This window comes from Pan troglodytes, chromosome 2, assembly GCF_028858775.2.
Source record: "Pan troglodytes isolate AG18354 chromosome 2, NHGRI_mPanTro3-v2.0_pri, whole genome shotgun sequence".
NCBI lineage: Eukaryota > Metazoa > Chordata > Mammalia > Primates > Hominidae > Pan > Pan troglodytes.
Window position 1 is genome coordinate 66,274,471 of NC_086015.1, and position 18,672 is coordinate 66,293,142.

Below are 18,672 nucleotides of genomic sequence, written 5' to 3' on the forward strand. Positions count from 1 at the left end.
TTAATTTTCAGGGAAATGTAAGTCAAGATACCCCACACCCATTAGGATAGCTATTAAAAACAATCAAAAGATACCAAATGTTGGTGAGGATAACAAAGAAAAGTCTCACACACTGTTGGTGGGAATGTAGATTGGTAGAGCCATGATGGAAAACTGTCTGGAGGTTTCTAAATAAATTAAAAATAGAACTACCATAAGACCCAGCAGTCCTTCTTGTGGGCATATACCCAAAGGAAGTGAAATCAACACCTCGTAAAGATATTTGCACTCCCCTGTTCATTGCAGCATTATTAGCAATCGCCAAGATATGGAAACAACCTAAGTTTCCATCAACAGATAAATGGATAAAGAAATTTGTGGGGTAGGGAGGAAATGGGAAGGTGTAAAATAAATCAAGAGGATACAAAACAACAGATGAGGAAGAACAAGTTTAGAGATCTCATATCCAACATGAGGACTACAGGTAATAAAATTGCACTGTATTTGGGAATCATGCCAATATTGAGTACATTTTAGCTGTTCCTGCCACAAAAATGAAAGTGAGATGATGGGTATGTTAATTTGCTCCTAACTATAGTAACCTTTTTACTATCTGTATGTATCCAACATCATACTGAAAATATACAAGAAAACTTATAGTGTTTATGAAAGTCCTTTGCAAAATGCAGTTCAACTACAGAATTATTAACATAATCCACAGGAAATAATTAGCATGTCTTGATTGCTTAAGCAATTGTGAAATAACAAAATTAACTGACCTAGATCCTGCTTTCTTTTTTACTATGTCAATATTACAGAATACTTCTCAACTGTAATAAGTCCCCTATAGTGGGAGTGTTTCAGGTTGCTACACTAACAGGTGAGAGATGCTAGAAAATGATTATCAAAATATATTTTACAATAGAATACAATAACCATTCAACTTGGTGTAGTTCGATGGGAACATATAACTCTATGAATTCAGTTTAAACGATGGCTTGAGAGGGATGGGAAATGACAAAATCAGTATGCAAGAAATAGAAAACAAATCCTTGACAGAACTGCAGAGGCTTTTTTTTTTTTTTTTGGATTCCAAAGGCAGAAGATGAGTTTGTGTACTGGCCAAGTCGAGAAGAATCCATGAACTGTGAGGCCTTTACCGTCACCCTTATCAGCAAAGACAGACTGTGCCTCTCTAATGAAGAACAAATTATCATCCATGACTTTATCCTTGAAGCTACACAGGTAACCTAAACCTCAGTTCCTCACTAATAGCCATACCTGGGCCCTGGATCATCATTCTAAGTAATAATGAAATAATTTGCCACCCTCAAGCCAGGCTCAGGCATTTGAGTAAGACTTAATTTTAAATATGTACATTTTCCGTTTTTCTTCCTTCAAATATTTGCTTTTTCCAGCTGGCTAGATGAAATGTAACAGTTCCTCTGATTCAGCATGCATACAAATAGGTCTGTTGACCTAATTATAAAAACAATATACTAGAACTCAATATTTTCTTTGCCATCAGAAATGTAAGCTTTGCAATGTGTTGCACAGATGATAATACTAAGTTTTTTTAAGTAAATATTTTGCTGCCTTCTTGTGGGATGAGTAAGCGTGGGGGGGCTCTTATATTAGTAATTTAAAGGATGAGCCCCTTCCTTGTTTTCCTTTAATTTTATAAATAAGAAAATAGAGTAGGATATAAGGTCTTTAACAATTTATTGTCACTTGAAATTTTTGACTAAGCCAAATGAATTGTTTCACTAGCATAACCTACTTGGTTGTTTGTTTTGAGACAAGGTCTCACTCACAGTGGCATCATCAAAGCTCAGTGTAACCCCAAACTCCTGGGCTCAAGCGATCCTTTCACACCAGCCTCCCGAATAGCAAAGACTATAGGCATGTACCATATGACTGGTTAATTTTTTTTTTTTTTTAATTTTTTTAGAGACAGGTCTCCCTGTGTTGCCCAGGTGGGTCTTGAACTCCTGGCCTCAAGCAATCCTCCCACCTTGGCCTCCCAAAGTACTGAATTACAGGCATGAACCACTATGCCTAGCCATGCTTTTTTTAAAAAAACAAAAAAACAAAAAAAAAACAACAAAAAAAAACCTTCCTGGTATTTTTCTTCTTTCCAGCTGTGGTTTGGTTAACACAACATTGTTGAGAGTTACCTATAACACATGGCTTTCTCAGGAGCAAGTTCTAGTCATTAGATTGTAGCTATGTGAAATAAAGGAAGGGATTTGACCCATGTTGTATTGGTTACAGGATGACTATGTCTTAGAAGTTCGGCACTTTCAGTGTCCCAAATGGCCTAACCCAGATGCCCCCATAAGTAGTACCTTTGAACTTATCAACGTCATCAAGGAAGAGGCCTTAACAAGGGATGGTCCCACCATTGTTCATGATGAGTATGTATCTGTTTCTTAATTTTAAAATGTAGACAGTTTGTTTAATTTCTTGTTGAAAGCAGTAGAAAAGGAAGCCAGAATTTTAAAACCTATCAACAACCTCAGCTTGTGACAACTCCATGTTATTTCTACTGTGGACATGTACAAAGTGTTGTTGCTCTGTTTACATTTTAATATGTCAAACTCTTCCAAGACTCCAGGTTCTTCTAGAGTATATGTTCTAGAAAGGGGAAAGTATTATATCTTAGCCTACAGAGGTAGACCTGCATGCATTTAGAGGTGTTATGTGTTAGTAACAAATGAGTAAATTAATAACTGTTTACCTTAATTAAATACTTTATAAAAATCCTTACACTGAATTTCAAACACTTGTTAGGGAAATAACCTTTAAAAATATGACTTAGTTGATGAGTAGAGATAAAACTACTAGTATTAATGATAATATTTAAAGTTCATGATGTGTTTTATAGTCTTCAGTATTGTCTTTTGGGATTTAAAGAATATGAATCTCAAAGAGAAAAATAACTTGCACCTGGTCTCAGAGCTTCTAAGTGTCACAATGGTATCCCAGCCCAGCACCTTTCCACTTTAATAAGAAGGAAAGGGTCATAGATATATCTTATTGTATATAGATATTTGGAGCCAAACTTCATGGCCTGTAAGTCAGTTGTATAATTGAATCGTTTCAAATCACAAACCTTTAGCCAATATGGAATCAATTATACATTCCCATTTTTATTTCAGTTCCAAGGTAGCTCTTGGTCAGCAGCATTCATTATGTTCATTAAATTACCAACTAGCTACCCAAGTAGCATAAAATATTAATAAATTTGAAAGTGAAGCTTATTGTGAAGGCTTTTTTTCCTGGCACTAATGCTGTATCATGATGTACACAAGAGCTCAGCACCTTCACCTCAAATCATAGTACTCTCCTACTTGAAGTAATGTGTACTAGCTGCTTCCAAAAAATTTTACAGTCTTTCAAAATGTTGGCCTGACTCTTGATTAGTAAGGTGAAAAATTAAGATTTGAAAAGCATTACAGTTGAAACATTAATTAAATAGCACACTAAGTAAGATCAATGGAAATGTGACAACCATCAACAGTGTTTAAATAGCACAGACAGCCTCAAAATAACTGGGGAGTTGCTACTGAACTAAAACTTTGTGGTATGCAGTTACAGCATAAAGTTAGGGCATTTTCTAGAATTCCTGGGTTTTACCAGCTCTTATCATCTCTTGTCATCAAATTCTAATGTTACTGCCCAGTTACATGACTGATTTTGCTGTTATGGTAGTACTCCGAGGTGTTTTGTCCTGAAGTCAGTAATGCACCTAATCTTATATTTTAGGGTAAGGAAAGAGGAAAAGAAAAATAACCACCAGTTAAATACTAAACAGAAGTGTTTGATTCACTTATCTTCATTCAACTTTTCAGTATATTTGTCTTATTTAGTGATTTTTATGTCACATGCTGAAAATATATCCCCTCCAGAATTAATCAGATGTATACAGGCCTCATTCTTAGGCCTGTATACAAAAAGAGCAAATTAATCCTAAACCAGTAGATCTGCAAATATCATATAGGTGAGATGCCTTAAAAGCCACCAGTAGAAATGTATTAATTCATTTATCTACTATCTGTAGGGGATAAGTTAATTCCATTGAAATTATTGAAGAGAAACTTTAAAATTTTTGAACAGTTGCTAGCTCTAGTGAAATACCCTGAACACCAGTTCCTTTTCAGTTTCCATCTTACCTACTTTCTGTACCTCTAAACATCACTTCCTGATGGGCTACAAACACGTCACATTCAGCATAGCTAAAACCAAACTCATCTTCACTGCCTGCCCCTAATCAACTTAATTGTACAGACCAGAAACATATCAGAGTTCTTTTTGAGTCTCCCTCATCTCCAAGTCTGATTGGCCACCAAGTCTTCTTGGTGCCATCGATTCTTTCAGTAGACTTTTCAAAATCTTTTACAATCTAGTGTAAAGTTTACATTTCCAGTTATCATCCCAATCTGCCACTGAAGTACTTCCTGCATGCCACCTTGCCCCTGCAAATCCTCTTTCCTCTGAGCACCCTTTCATTCAATACACAGTTCAAAAGTCACTCTCTGAGACTCTAATTCATCCCAGAGGTGCTAAGCAAAATCATTAACATGACATCCATACCAGATAAATGTCATTCCTGCTTATCATGTCACACCATAATTATTTGTGTACATGACTGTCACTCTCACATTGCTGAGGCCAGCAATGGTAATTTATTCATCCCAATCTCCACCGGGGGAAACCCAATGCCTGGGACAGCGTGGGTACTAGACAAGTATTTGCACGAACGGGTATGTGTTTTAAATTGTGATAACTTACAAACTATTAAGTATATGTACCCCTATACAAATTGTCCCCAGAAAGCCTTGCTTTTTGTCTCATTTATTGTTCAAAGTCATTTTGGCTGCTTCAATTCTTCTTTTCAAAGTGTTTTTAAGCTCTGTCAAAAGCAGGAGTCAACAGGCTTGGAGAGAAGGCCTGCACGCAGTTGATCTGTGAGGCAGAGAGTTGAACTTTTAGTGTGCAAATGTTGTGACATCTATTTGGTCTTCATAGAGATCTTTTTAACACCTACTTTTGGGGGTGGCAGGTGGTTGTGGGGGGCGGTCTCAGGTGTGTCCCAGGTGGATGACATTTCTAGATAAGTGAGCTAAGAATAAAATTCCTAACCAAAAAGTAAACTGCTTCTATTTGAGGACAGGCACAGCTTAAAGACAAACTGCTTTATTCTCAGCATTCTATTGTCAACTGTTCAAGATTATTCTGCTCAGAGGCTGATCTACATCATTATTGTCAAATTTTAAAAACAGCCTCTGTTCCCATAGATATTTAGAACATAGGCATGGTTCTCATATAGTCTTATAAGACAGCTGTAGATCAGACCTCACCCAAATTACTCTACTCACTCACAGACTGAAGAAGAGTTCCCTTTGCAAATACTTAATTACTCACTCTGGAGATACATTTATCACCCTACTGGATAGCATAATAATATAAAAATACTATCTGCCTTATTCATACCCATTCTGTCATGAGTGGACAATTAAAAAGAGTTTTCCAGAAGTACATGACATGTGATAACATCATGACATGTGATAACATCACTTTTAGGGCTAATCGTATTTTAACATTTTCTCAGTTTTAATTTCTTAATACAGTAAATATTGACATATACAGCCCAAATCCCCTGGAGGTCCTCAATACTTTTTTATTTTAATTTGGCCTTGAGATCAAAGAGTCTAAAGACTGCTGAGATATTCTTTAAGTGACACAAGGCATATGGACTGTTTTCAATAGCAAAGGCTGCAAAGACACCCACAAATCATAACTAATTCCAGTATTTTCGCTTTTATTGAGAGCCTTATGGAAGGCTTTCATGTTGTCTTCTTCCCTAAGATTGATACTTATTCAAGCTTCAATTTTTTTGTTTTCCTTTCTGCCCTACTGATTTCAAAGGGAAGTTGCATTTCTTCACAGTGTCAGGGTTATAACTCCAGATAGCAATCTTGGTTATGATTTTAAAAACAACGTATTAAAAGCTACAATAATAAGTAAATATATGAAATAGTGAAAATGGTTAAATGCTCACAGGTATTATCCTGACTATACAAGGAATCACAATGTGTTTTAAAATGAATATAGACAGAGCACTTAAAAAAAAACATTACTTCAGGAACTTAAAGTACTTTCATTTCTTTTGTAAAATCTTTGAAGTAAATAAAGGCAGGGAAAGATGAAAAAAATAGGGTTTTTTTCTTAACATCACTAGTTAAATAAGCATTACTTTTAATGGAGCCCTTAGAGGAAGTGGCAAACAAAATATCAAAGCCAGTGAATTTATATACTACTCTCATTTTACCTAGGTTATAGATTACTTATACCACTTTTGCACCAAGTCCCTGTAGTTTTAAATGCAAATCCATGAAACTCGATGAACATTCTTTAATCCCACTTAGTTCCTAAACTTTTGAAAGAGAATGGCCCTTACTTTTTGTCTTTGCTCTGTCATTATGTTTGGTATGCAGAAGATATTTAAAAGTATCTGTGCATTTGATTGATTTGACTTGCGAGTTTCTTGTCATGTTTAAGCCATATTGTATAAATACTTCCTTAATTTTACTGCTTATTTAACCGTGGCTAAATACAGGAAAGGCAACCCATGGAAAGGTGAGAATAATCTCACATGGAGTGCATGCATACTCCGTAAAAACATACATGTTACCTGACTTTTCTATATGGCTGGCCACAGATAGCTTTGAAAGAGCTAAGAAAAAAGGGGAGATTCTTAAGTTTAACCATTTCACTAGAACAGATTAAACAAATGTTAAATTCTTCCCCACCTAAACAAAATCAGTACAAATGTTAAATTCTTCCCCTCCTAAACAAAATCAGTACAAATGACTTTTTTTTAATACCATGCTAAAATGAGGTCAACTCAGTACAATTTAGAATCTGAGGGAAGACAACATGCTGAACAAGAACCAAAAACCACAATAAATCAGAGTTAATAGAGCTATCATAATAGGGTATTAAAATATATCCTCAGAGATCTAAAGGAAGATTTTATGAAATGAAGAACATTTATTATGAAATAGGAACAAATTCGGCCTAAGAATGAGAAAATACATTAATTCATGAAACTAAAAACTTAAAAGATAGGATACTAGTGGAGTGTAGAACTGAAATAAAACTAGAATGTGGAAGTCACACACAGAAGTTCTAACATACGTCTAAAAAGTTATCCATGGGGCAATAAAATACAGGTTAAAGAGGAAGAAATAACAGCTGCGGTTTTCTAAAAACAGAATAAAGTATTCAGTTCTTAAACTGAGCGACCAGGATACATTTGATCAGTAGCATTCAGAGAGATTTGAATACCACAGTTGACAAGCGTGATCTAATAGTGATATAGAGAAGTTCGCACCCAAGAGAGACTGCACAGAGAGACCTAGAGTCTCTTCAAACACAAATGGTTTATTTATATACATAGGCCATAAATGGAATTTCAATACATTCCCCCAAAACAGATATCATACAAGGCTACATTCACTGATTACAACCCACTTACATTAGAAACCACCAGTGAAATAACATCCCAAATCCTTATAACTAGAAACAACTAGAAACTGAAATCCTTACATCTAGGATTGCTTATAAATAATTCATGCATCAAAGATGTAACCAAAATAAGTATTTCACAGTGTCTAAAACTAAATGATGATGAAGGCACTGCATTTCAAAACCTGGTGAAATGGAGCCAAACTGTACTTAAAAAAAAAAAAAAAAAAAAACAGCCTGTGTAAACTCTACATATTAGAAAAGTTAAAAATAAACAAACCAAGCATTCAGCTCAAGCCAGAAAAAGCACCAGAGAAATCAACAAAAAGTACAAGGAATTAAAAGCAAATAGTAATGAAAATGGGGGCTGGAAGGCGATAGTAAAATTTAAGCAATAAATAGTTTAATAAGAGATACAGTTTTGGAAATAGGATGAAGGAAAAAACCTACCGTATATCTGTAGCTACATTAAAAACATTCAAGAATTGGCCGGGCACGGTGACTCACACCTATAATCCCAGCACTTTGGGAGGCCAAGGCGGGCAGATCACCAGGTCAGGAGTTCAAGACCAGCCTGGCCAACATGGTGAAACCCCGTCTCTACTAAAAATACAAAAATTAGCTGGACATGGTGGCAGGCGCCAGTAATCCCAGCTACTCGGGAGGCTGAGGCAGGAGAATCGTTTGAACCTGGGAGGCAGAGGTTGCAGTGAACCAAGATTGCACCATTGCACTCCAGCCTGGGCGACAGGGTGATACTCCGTCACAAAAAAAAAAAATTCGAAAGTTGTTAATTTGCTTAGGTGTGATAGTGTGTTTTCTTTAAATGCTTATCTTTTAGAGTTTGATACTAAATTATGACTAAAACACCTGAGATTTGCTTCAATATATATTGGGGACGAAACAGAAATGAAATGAGAATGGCCATGAGCTGTTGATCATTATAACTGAATGATGACTACATGAATGCTACTGTACTATTGGCCTTTGGTGTCTGTTTAACATTTTCTATAACAAAAAGCTAAAAATAATACATATTTTAAAAGAAATAAAATAAGCATTTAAGACTTTATAACTCTATACTAATAAATGTTTAAGCCTATAAATAAGCATAGTAAAATAACATTTAGTGAACACATGGTATGTGGTGTGTGCCAATCTCTGTTCTGAGCCATTTACAAGTATCAGCTCAATTTTAAACTCTAGTCTCACTATGCGATCTTGGCCAGTTACTTCACCTGAATGTGCCTTATTTATTCAACCTCAGAATGTGCCTTATTTATTCAACCTGAAATGGAGATAATACTGGTACCCATACCATAGGGTTACTGTGAGGACTAAGTCAGTACATGTAAATACCTATAAGAGAACATGGCACATAAAGTACAACACACATTAGTGATCACTAAGAACTGAATAAAAGAATGAGTTTTCCACCTGTTAGGGCCCACAAGTCCTGGCCAAGGCTACATATGAACAGTAACACACAGAAGATTTAATGCAATGTTGATTTAAACAAACAAGGCTTAGCACCAGAATGGAAATGTATAGGCCAAGTCTTGCTTATTTGAACACTGATGCAAAAATGACAATAAAAAGCTGTCTAATAAAACCCAGTATATTAAAAGAATTACACATCATGAAAAACTTATCCTAGTAATGTAGAGCTGGTGTTAAGCTTTTGATATATTATCAAAAGTTTATCAGTGAATTCAGGACATTTTGAGAGACATTTCAAAAAAAAATCGATATTGAAAAGCGTACAATAAAACAACACCCATTCATGATCCCCCCCCCCAAAAAAACACTTAGAGTAAAAATAGAAAGCATCCTCTTTACCTTTATAATTGTTATTTACCAGATGTATATTAGCAAACAAACATTTAAATTTAATATTAAAAACTTAGAAGCTTGAACATTTCAGATACATGATACTTGCTTTCAGTTCTAGCACGTAAGCCTATCTAGGTGCTAGCCAACACAGTAAAAGCAGAAGATAGAAGAAGCGTAAAAGATGAAAAGAGGGAAAATTCGCATTATTGGCAGATAAAGATGTGGTCAACTACCTAGAGAAGCCACAAACTATTAAAACTTAAGCAGGGTTCTTCTGTTTGACCGGATACAATTTCACCATGTGAAAATCAGTAACCTTCCCATGCATGAAGTGAAACCAAACAGAAAATGTTATCACAAAAGGAGGCCATTAATAGGGGTAATAAACTCTAAAGTACCTAAAAATTTACCAAAAATGGAATTGGCAAAGACTATAAAGAAAACTATAAAACCTAGTTAAAAGCTATAAAAGGCCTGAATAAATGGAGAAAAGACATTGTGTTCATGAAGAGAAAAACTCAAGATTGAAAAGATGGTAATTTCCTCAGATCCATCTATACATTCAGTGCAACCTAATCAAAATCCCAACAAAAATGTTTGTGTTCCTTAACAATCTGGTTTCAAAATTACTATGAAACACGATGGAGTCGGGTGGAAGGTCAGAGTTATTTGGACATCAGTGTACCAGTAAAAAATGAAAATTATATGTTTGAATCACTAAAAACAATACGAAGTAAATGTAGAGACAGCCAAGACTATTACAGAAACTTGCTTTATCAGATATCAAGACTTATTAAGGAATTGGGATACACGTGGGGAGGTACAAAAAATAGACAAACAGAATAAAAGGTCAAAACAGAGTTCAGAAATAGGCTTGCATATATAAGAATGTAGTACATGATAAAAAGGAAGCTGATGTCAGTGAGAAAAGATCACACTGTAAAATAAGAAGTGCTGGGACAACTGGTTATCCAATGGAAAAATAAAATAACTGTAATCAGACCCCTTCCTTACATCAAAGCAAGAATAAGACTCAGATGAATTAGACAATTAAATGTAAAAAAGTAAAATTAGAACATGTAGGAGAGTATCTTTAAAATACAAGGTTAGAGAAAGCATTCTCAAACAAGATTCCAATAAAAGCCAAAAATAAAAGATTTATCAACTTGATTACATCTAAACTGTACTTCCGTATAACAAAATGACCACAAACAATGTTAAGAGAAACAGATCGGGGGGAAAAAAAACTCACAAGTACTACAGACACTATAAAAATAACTCCTATATAAATCATTTTGGAAGAGGCAAACTTAGTAGAAAAGTGTTAATTAGGCGATTTCAGAAGAGGAAATATAGATGGTCATTATTCATAAAAAGACATTCAGCCTCCCTGGTAATCAAGGAAATGCAAATTAAAACCCTAGTAAGATACAGTCTTCCACTCATCAGATTGGCAAAAGTGTTTCAAGTTTAAAATGATGAGGAGAAGCAAGTGTTCTCGTGCTGGGAATAGTATGAACAGGTAACAGCCACTTGGGAAAGAAATATGGCAGTGTCTTTAAAACTAAAAATAGGCATACCTGTGACCCTAGCCCTTCTACTCAGTACCTATGCTAAAGTGCACAAATTCAAACAAGCTAAATGTCCATCTAGAAGGTAAACCTGGTATGCATGTAGCAGATGAAATAATGAGTTGAACTGAAATGTAGTGATATACCTAAATCTGGAAGGCTGTATCTACATGTGTAATAATTTTTACCTCTGGAGAGGTTACCTCTAAAGTTGGGGGGTGGCTAAGGGGGACTCTGGTCTTATTTGTATTAAAGATATAAAACATGTAATATTTTAATTTTATGTAACAATTCAGAAATGACATTTAAGTTTTTCAAAAAACAATGGGCACAGGGCATCTGAACTCCAGTCTCATTTCTGCCACCAGCCAGCAACATCATCTTGAACAATTCATTTAATCCATCTGTTTTCTCATCACTAATGTGGAAACTGTGTGCCATCACAGATTCTTGTGAAAAGTGGAGTTGCCAACCTGGCCTGATGGAAATTTACTACCTTTCTAAGACTTTTTTGTGAAGCAGAGAGAACCACATTTATCTTTCCAAGGATTTCATAGAAAGTGCTCTCATTAGGAAAGTTCCACTTCAGTGCCAAAATAATTATTTCATATGAAATTAATTTTGGAAATTGTCTGTTTTGAGCCATATAATTCCATTTTTAAATTTTTCATATTCTGTAAGTTCAATTTAACTGTTTGGAATTGTTAAAAAAAATTTCAGAGCCCTTCATCACTGGCTGCTTGTCCAATAACGTCTAGTTAAGAGGTTCTCTTTATTGTTTTTTCTATTGTACCACCCAACTCATCACCAACACCAAATCATCTTTAGCTCTCCTAAGTCTACTTCTGAACCTCTCATTTCCTATTAGATATCAAGCTAAACGTCTAATGAACCAATTTGGGATACTCCACTTTCATAAACAAATCTCACCTTTATGCTAGCTTCCAAATCCCTCCCCCACCAGCATTTCATTCATTCGTGTCTTTAGAGTAAATGTCAAAACAGTCTACTTAGTTTCTATGAAAATACATGACAGTAATTTCATTTCAATATATTTGGTCCCTTTGTACATCTGAAATCATATCTTTTTTTTTTCTCCCCCAGGTATGGAGCAGTTTCAGCAGGAATGTTATGTGCCCTTACCACCCTGTCCCAGCAACTGGAGAATGAAAACGCTGTGGATGTTTTCCAGGTTGCAAAAATGATCAATCTTATGAGGCCTGGAGTATTCACAGACATTGTAAGTAGTTTGCTTATGTGTAAAACCTGTACTACATCAGTTGAAACTCAGACTCACAGTTTAGAGCAGTAGTTCTCAACTGGGGGGTGATTTTGCCCCCCAGGGGACATTTGGCCATGTCTGGAGACTTTTTTGCTTGTCACAACTGCAGATGGATGGCATATAGAGGATACAAGCCAGAGATGCTGCTAAGCAAACTACACAGCACAAGACAGCCCTCAACACCATAGAATTATGTGGCCCAAAATGTCAGTAGTGCTCAGGTTGAGAAGCCCTGCTTTAGAGGATAGTATTCTCTGGTTGTCTTCATTAACCAGATATTAACCAGATATTGGTTATCTTCATTAACCAATAATGATTGTTCATTAACAATCAACACTGAGAATTGGTTCCAAGCTAACAGAGATCAAAAGGACATGAAGAAGGTATAGGTCTTGACTATAATAGATTCAAATGATTTTTTTTAAGTTTTTTTAGATAACATTTATGCTATTGCTGTTTCTCTAGTGTGTTTTTCACAATTACCATTTTAATTGGTATTTCCACCTTATGTGAAATCACTAAACTGTTCTTTGGCTCAAACTGTCTTCCTCTTGTTTTTCAGGAACAATACCAGTTCGTCTATAAAGCAATGCTTAGCTTGGTCAGCACTAAAGAAAATGGAAATGGTCCCATGACAGTGGACAAAAATGGTGCTGTTCTTATTGCAGATGAATCAGACCCTGCTGAGAGCATGGAGTCCCTAGTGTGACTAGAATCCTGAAAGGGCACTTAATTTGTAAACTTCTGAAGACTGAGAACTTTTTTGAGGCCTTTTTTGCCAGACTCTAGGTTATACAATAACCCAGTTACTTTTTTACACTGATAAAAGTTTTGATATTTATTTTTTGCCATTTTATGTCTTAACGGTATCCTACTGAGCATTTGCATTTGCACCTCTGTTCATTTCACACAGTGAAACGCAATTTTACCTAGTTTGCACTATATGATCAGTGTTACTGCCTATAATCTTATACAACAGCAAACCCTGATGTGACATTCCATGACGACATACATGCTACTTTTTTTTAGTTCAATACAGTGAAGGTCTTTGTTATGACAGTGAATATTGCTTTTATTATTATTATTGCTAAAGTGGTTGCATTCTACTAGCAGGCAATGCTGTACTTTTCTTCAGTCCTCCTCTCCTTTTTTTTTTAGGCACTGTTCAATACTGTATGCCTTCTGTATTTTAATGGAGTGGATAGCATTGTTTTCTTTTACAGACTAGCAGGCTACTGGGACCTAAAAAGGTCTGTTAATGTCATGGCCTTGAAACAGTTCCATTTATGCTGGTTAAGAGATCCCTTAAGAAGTTAGAAGGCTTAAGAACTGCTTCATGTGAACATCCCTTAATAGTTACAAAGTTATATTCACAGTTTTTAAAAAATGTGTCAAAATAAAGGATAACTCTGTATTACAGCTTTCACAGTAGCTATGTGGACAATGTGTTATTTCCATTTTGACTCTCTAAAATAGCTACATCCTAAAATCAGGGCTATCTTTAACAATAGCAAGATAGCAATATTATATACAACTCAGTTATGAGACCCTTTAGTTATTCTCCATTAATGCTTCTTAGTTTGTAATACCATACCTCACAGTAGGTAGAAGAATGAAAACTTCTGCAGGTGTATAATTTTGAAACTAGTCCTCTAAAAATTCCCTATTACTCCTATAGCAATCTAATAAAAACTACCTACATAGTTACTGTTTTCTTTCCTTCTTTGCCAAATGTTTTATAATAAATCTCTTAATTATATACATTCTTCTACTTAAGATTAAATTGGAAATACTGTATTAGCAAAAGTCTTGGGACTATCTAAACTCCCACACATAGATAAATCTGATTTGGAGAGAGAAATTTAAAATATTTAATTAAAGGTGATAACCACATTTTCAAGTTTTTAAAAGAGGGAGATGGCTTTGTATGCTTTTGTGTAGTTTAGAACAGATACACATTAGTAAAAGATACCAATAATCATTAGAGCTCAAGCAAGTTATTAGGTGCAGCCTCTGGAGCCATACTCACCCTGCAGTGCAATAATAGGAAAATTAGGAGCATTAATAAGAAATTTCAGTAGTGTTTGTAAGGAAAATAAGCTACTTACTGAGATCTGTTTCTTCTATTGCATGTTTGCTTTTGAGGGACAGCTTCTGTCAAAAGTGAAATCATCACCAGAACTGGGCCTGTTAGGAAGAATAGGGTTTTATTTACTTTTTATGTCAATTAACTTCAACAAAAAGGCCACGCTGGCTGCTGTCATGCCATCTGGGTATGCATTAAACATTAATGATGATCAGCACTGAGGTTCTATTTATCTTGATTTGGCTTTCATAAAGTTTGTCAGAATGGTGCTGGACGACCAGAATTGCTAAGGAGAAAGAAGCTATGGGCCAAGTTAAAGAATTTGAATGCAAAGGCCAGGTCAATGGAGTTTTCATAAACTACATAATTTACCAGGGTTTATCTCATCTTCTCAATACATAGATTTAACAACATGGAATACTCTGCTTTTCAAGAGCTGCGTAAGCTAGTCCTGAGATAAGATGTTCAAGAGAGCATGCTAAGTTGCATGTGCTAGATGACAGACACCTTTACAGCCCCTCCGCTCCAACCAGAGGTGACACAGGAAGCTCTGTAAAGTTCAAGTAAAGCTTGAACACAGGAACACTACAACTGCCAGATGCTGAGGAGAATCAGGAGAGCAATGAGCTAGACTCTTTTTTTAGTCAATTAAGTGGGTTATTTTAGTTGTATAGAGTATTGATATGAGTTAACTCTTTTTAGTAGATGGCAAAGTGGGCTTGATGTTCAAAAGTCATGTTTGAGTTAGGGTTCATGGTCCCTTTCTCAGTAATTTTTTCTTAATAAAAGTAAACACTGGTTCAAAGACAAATAGCAAGTATTCCCTCCTGTGCTATTTATAGAGGGCTCAATTCGTAGAAAGGCATACCCTCCAATGCAATTCTGTGGCTGTCCCTTACAGTGGTTTCAGAATCACGATAAAACAGCTAGTAAATAGGATAGAAACAATAAAAGAAAGAGTTTAGAAGTTCCCTGTGAGCAATCTGTGTGTCTTCAGCGAGCTTGAACCAAAGTCTTCATATCCTGACCCACTGAATTATAAGCAATTGCTACTTGCCCATCTTGCCAAAGTAGTCCAAACACACTTCAATGAGGACAGTTATATTTAGCAGGTCCTCACCCCTGCAAGAGACAGCATATCCTCACTATTATTATTCATGTGTTATTGGCAAAAACATAGCTTGCATCTTTCCAGAGGCAGAGTTTCAAAGACAGGGTTTTCTTTGAGACATAAGCACATTGCTTAAGTACATAACAAGGTTATTAACACTTGCACTCAGGGGAAAGGAAATAGCTATTGCAAATTAATGTGTGCAACTTAATAAAATAAGCTGTTTGTGTATATGAATTTAGCTCTAGGTAAGCAAAATGCACACATCATATAAAAATAAATTGCAATGATCAGACCAAGTGGCTGTGCTGGACATCAAAGAAAAGACATGCTGTTGCCATCAGGAGAACTCTTTCTTATATGCGATAGCCAAGATATCTTCTTTAATATGAAAAAAGTTAATTTCTGAATTTCAAAAAGAGTAAGATTAGCTAATTGGTCTTCCTAATTTTTATGCCTTTAGAGTTTTTAGTCTATTCAAGTAGAAGAGTCCAGCGAGGCCAAAGAAGGGTTACGGTGTTCAAGTTCTGGTTGTTGGAGTTTTTAGCCCAGAGTGACATACTGAAATCAGTAAATAATTATTTTATAATGACACAGCACAACTGCCTTGTTTTATGAATTTTTCTTAAATGCATATATACTGTATTTAAAATTAAAATATAGATACCAATTTACCAAAGATACATATTACTAATTCTAAGCAAAACTAAAAAAAAAACCCAACTCATCATAATTTAAGAATCAAAATGTAGTTTGTCTTAAGAATTTAGCAGTTATACTGGAAATGCATTTTCAACTCCTATGTTCTAAAGTTTATGTTCAAATGGTGCCAGTGAATTTTTATATGAAGGGAAAATGCCTGCTTTTTTTTTTTTTTTAACAGATGTAATTTCACTTAACCCTTTGCGCTTTCCCTTAGTTGTCATTTAACATACAATACTGGCTTTACTTATCTCTAGAAAGAAGGCATGCTACAAATAGGAAGGAATTGTAATAATGATATTTGGCCTCTACTTTGTCTTAGCTGTTAAACTGTTTTTAGTATTTTTGTTAAATATTTGCAAAGGGAAGCATTTTCTACAGAGGATAATTAATTTCAAGAAAAATATCTTGAGTTTTAAAAATAAACATCTCCAGAAAAGGAGACAGTCGATTTTATAAAATGTCGCAACTCTCCAACATTTGGGGTAGTGACTCCTTTTTTGTTAGGACATTTGAAACTAGCAAGCAGCCATTGTTTCTAAAGAATTCTGGCTTCACGTTGACTCATGTTTCTTTCACTCCATTTTGAAATAGCTAAAAATCATTAAAACTGTAAATATTTTGTTGCTTGGGTAAGCATCTTCTGGGAACTTTGTATCTATGGTATATAATCATAGAATTTTATATTTTCATATAAAGCTAATTTTTTTCTAGTTTCAACTCCGTCGTAGTTTTTTTTCCTTTTTGTGGTGGATATGTGAATTCAACTTTCTGTGTATTGAAGTAGCAAAAACCATCTTTACATTCCAAAAGAATCCAACATGTGTTATTTCTTTGAGGCAGTGATTGTGAAAGTTGGGTTTTCTTTTTAATTCCATTGACCATTTGTGCAATAGGAATTAGACATAATTAGTCACTGAAAACATTCGTCACATTGACCCATTTGGAAAAAGTGTGCTTTTTTTTTTTTTTTTTTAATTTGTTCAGGGGGAGGGGTTTTGTAACCTGAAATTTTTCCCTTTTTCTTCTGTTTAAACTATATCAAATCATTCTATTATAGTGTTATTTAATATGTAAATTGTATTGCTATACATAAAATAAAGTATGGTTTTTGATGTATTCAGTAGTGTTGAGCATTTCTATGAAAATGTCTATATCCAATAAAATAGGTTACTAGTCTCCCTTAACAGATCACATTAATACCCACCAACCCTCTGGTCTAAGTTTTCATGGTAGTAAAATGAACATTGGTAGTCGTCTTTACACAGGCAGCAAACCAAAAAGAATGGTCTTTGCTGGGTTGATTTATCAATGTTCTTTCTCCTTTAAAGAGTAAACAATGACAGTTTTACCTGCTCATCTAAGGAATCAAACTTTATTCAGTTTATGACTCTGCTGCTAAGTTGTGAACAGAATTACTATTTTCTCTAGTGTATCAACTAGGTTTGTAACAACTCTCTTAATATTTACGAGGTAGGATGAAGGATATATCCTGGCAAGAGTTCTGGAGAATCTATATGTGTAAGATCAGTACAATTGCTTCTACTTAACAAGAACTTTTGACATTTCCAAACAAGTATACAAGTCCCAAACTTGGCAGCTTTGGCCTACCATTCTGTCTTAACTTTTAGTGGCTCCATATCAGGTGCTCAACTCTTTCTACCCAAGGCCCCAGTTTTTCTTCCCATATAGATAAGAGCTGAAACTTCACTCTCGCTGTCATGAGGAATTTAAGAAACAATGTGTGAAGAGTATGTGGAAGAACAACTCTAGCACAAAAGAATGAAATCTCTTAGGATATAATCCTAGTCTTCCTCAAATTATATCCATGGGGAAACTACTGCCCTATATCATAGGATACACCAGAGGTCCACGAATTGATGGCCTGTAGATTGCATTCAGTCCACAGATATATTGCATTTGGCTCATAATTTTAAAGTTTGTATTAGTTACCAATATTTAAAACATGAAAACTTTTGCAATAAGATTCAGGTTTCAAACTCCTTTAAAAAATTTGGGTGTTGGTGTAACAGGCTCACACTCTCCCATGACAGTAACAAGATGGAAATGAACAGCAGTTTTTGCATTTAGGGGAAACATATGCTCTCCAGTTCACCAAAGTCTACATTGCTCCCTATCACCTTATGTCTAGCCATCATCAGTCATTTAATTAACCTGCCTGGATCCTGTGAGCAGTTGCCTCTGAGATATCCAATATGAATTTTGACACCATCTTCCATCTCAGGCTAGTAAACCAACAACCAAGAGTGGCAGTAGAAGTATCTCTAAGTCTTTCATCATGAAAATCCTAGACAACCAGCATACAGCCCAGTGGGTTCCCACATTACTAACTACCTCTAAGTCCACTCAAGATGATTCCATTAATCAGCAGTTATGACTATTCAAAATCATTTAAAAAAATCAATTTTCTACTCCATGGCTTTTACTGCCCAGGACATAACCTTAGACGAGGAAGCTTCATTTATGCTACTACAAGTGGCAGAAATAAACTAGAGTACAAAAAGCTACTGGTCCAAAACTCTATTTTTAAACAGCTAATTGTGGAACTTTGAGA

The 18,672-nt window shown here is 35.2% G+C and overlaps 1 protein-coding gene and 1 long non-coding RNA gene across 16 annotated transcripts in view; one reads left to right on the forward strand and one right to left on the reverse strand.

Annotated features, from left to right (window-relative positions):
• The window catches only part of PTPRG (protein tyrosine phosphatase receptor type G), a 733,384-nt gene extending 716,168 nt beyond the window's left edge, over positions 1-17,216 (forward strand). For both annotated transcript variants that reach the window (XM_516564.8, XM_001174413.7), the window contains 4 exons: positions 1,078-1,224; positions 2,254-2,396; positions 12,021-12,156; positions 12,761-17,216. In XM_516564.8, the coding sequence (XP_516564.3) occupies positions 1,078-1,224; positions 2,254-2,396; positions 12,021-12,156; positions 12,761-12,907 (573 nt within the window). In that variant the 3' untranslated portion in view covers positions 12,908-17,216. The remainder of the gene's footprint in view (positions 1-1,077; positions 1,225-2,253; positions 2,397-12,020; positions 12,157-12,760) is intronic.
• The window catches only part of LOC104005583 (uncharacterized), a 105,004-nt gene that overhangs the window by 59,104 nt on the left and 27,228 nt on the right, over positions 1-18,672 (reverse strand). For all 14 annotated transcript variants that reach the window (XR_010155272.1, XR_010155271.1, XR_001713393.4 and 11 more), the window contains exon 4: positions 14,307-14,385. This is a non-coding gene — a long non-coding RNA (uncharacterized LOC104005583). Of the gene's footprint in view, positions 1-14,306; positions 14,386-18,672 lie in introns of those variants that run through there.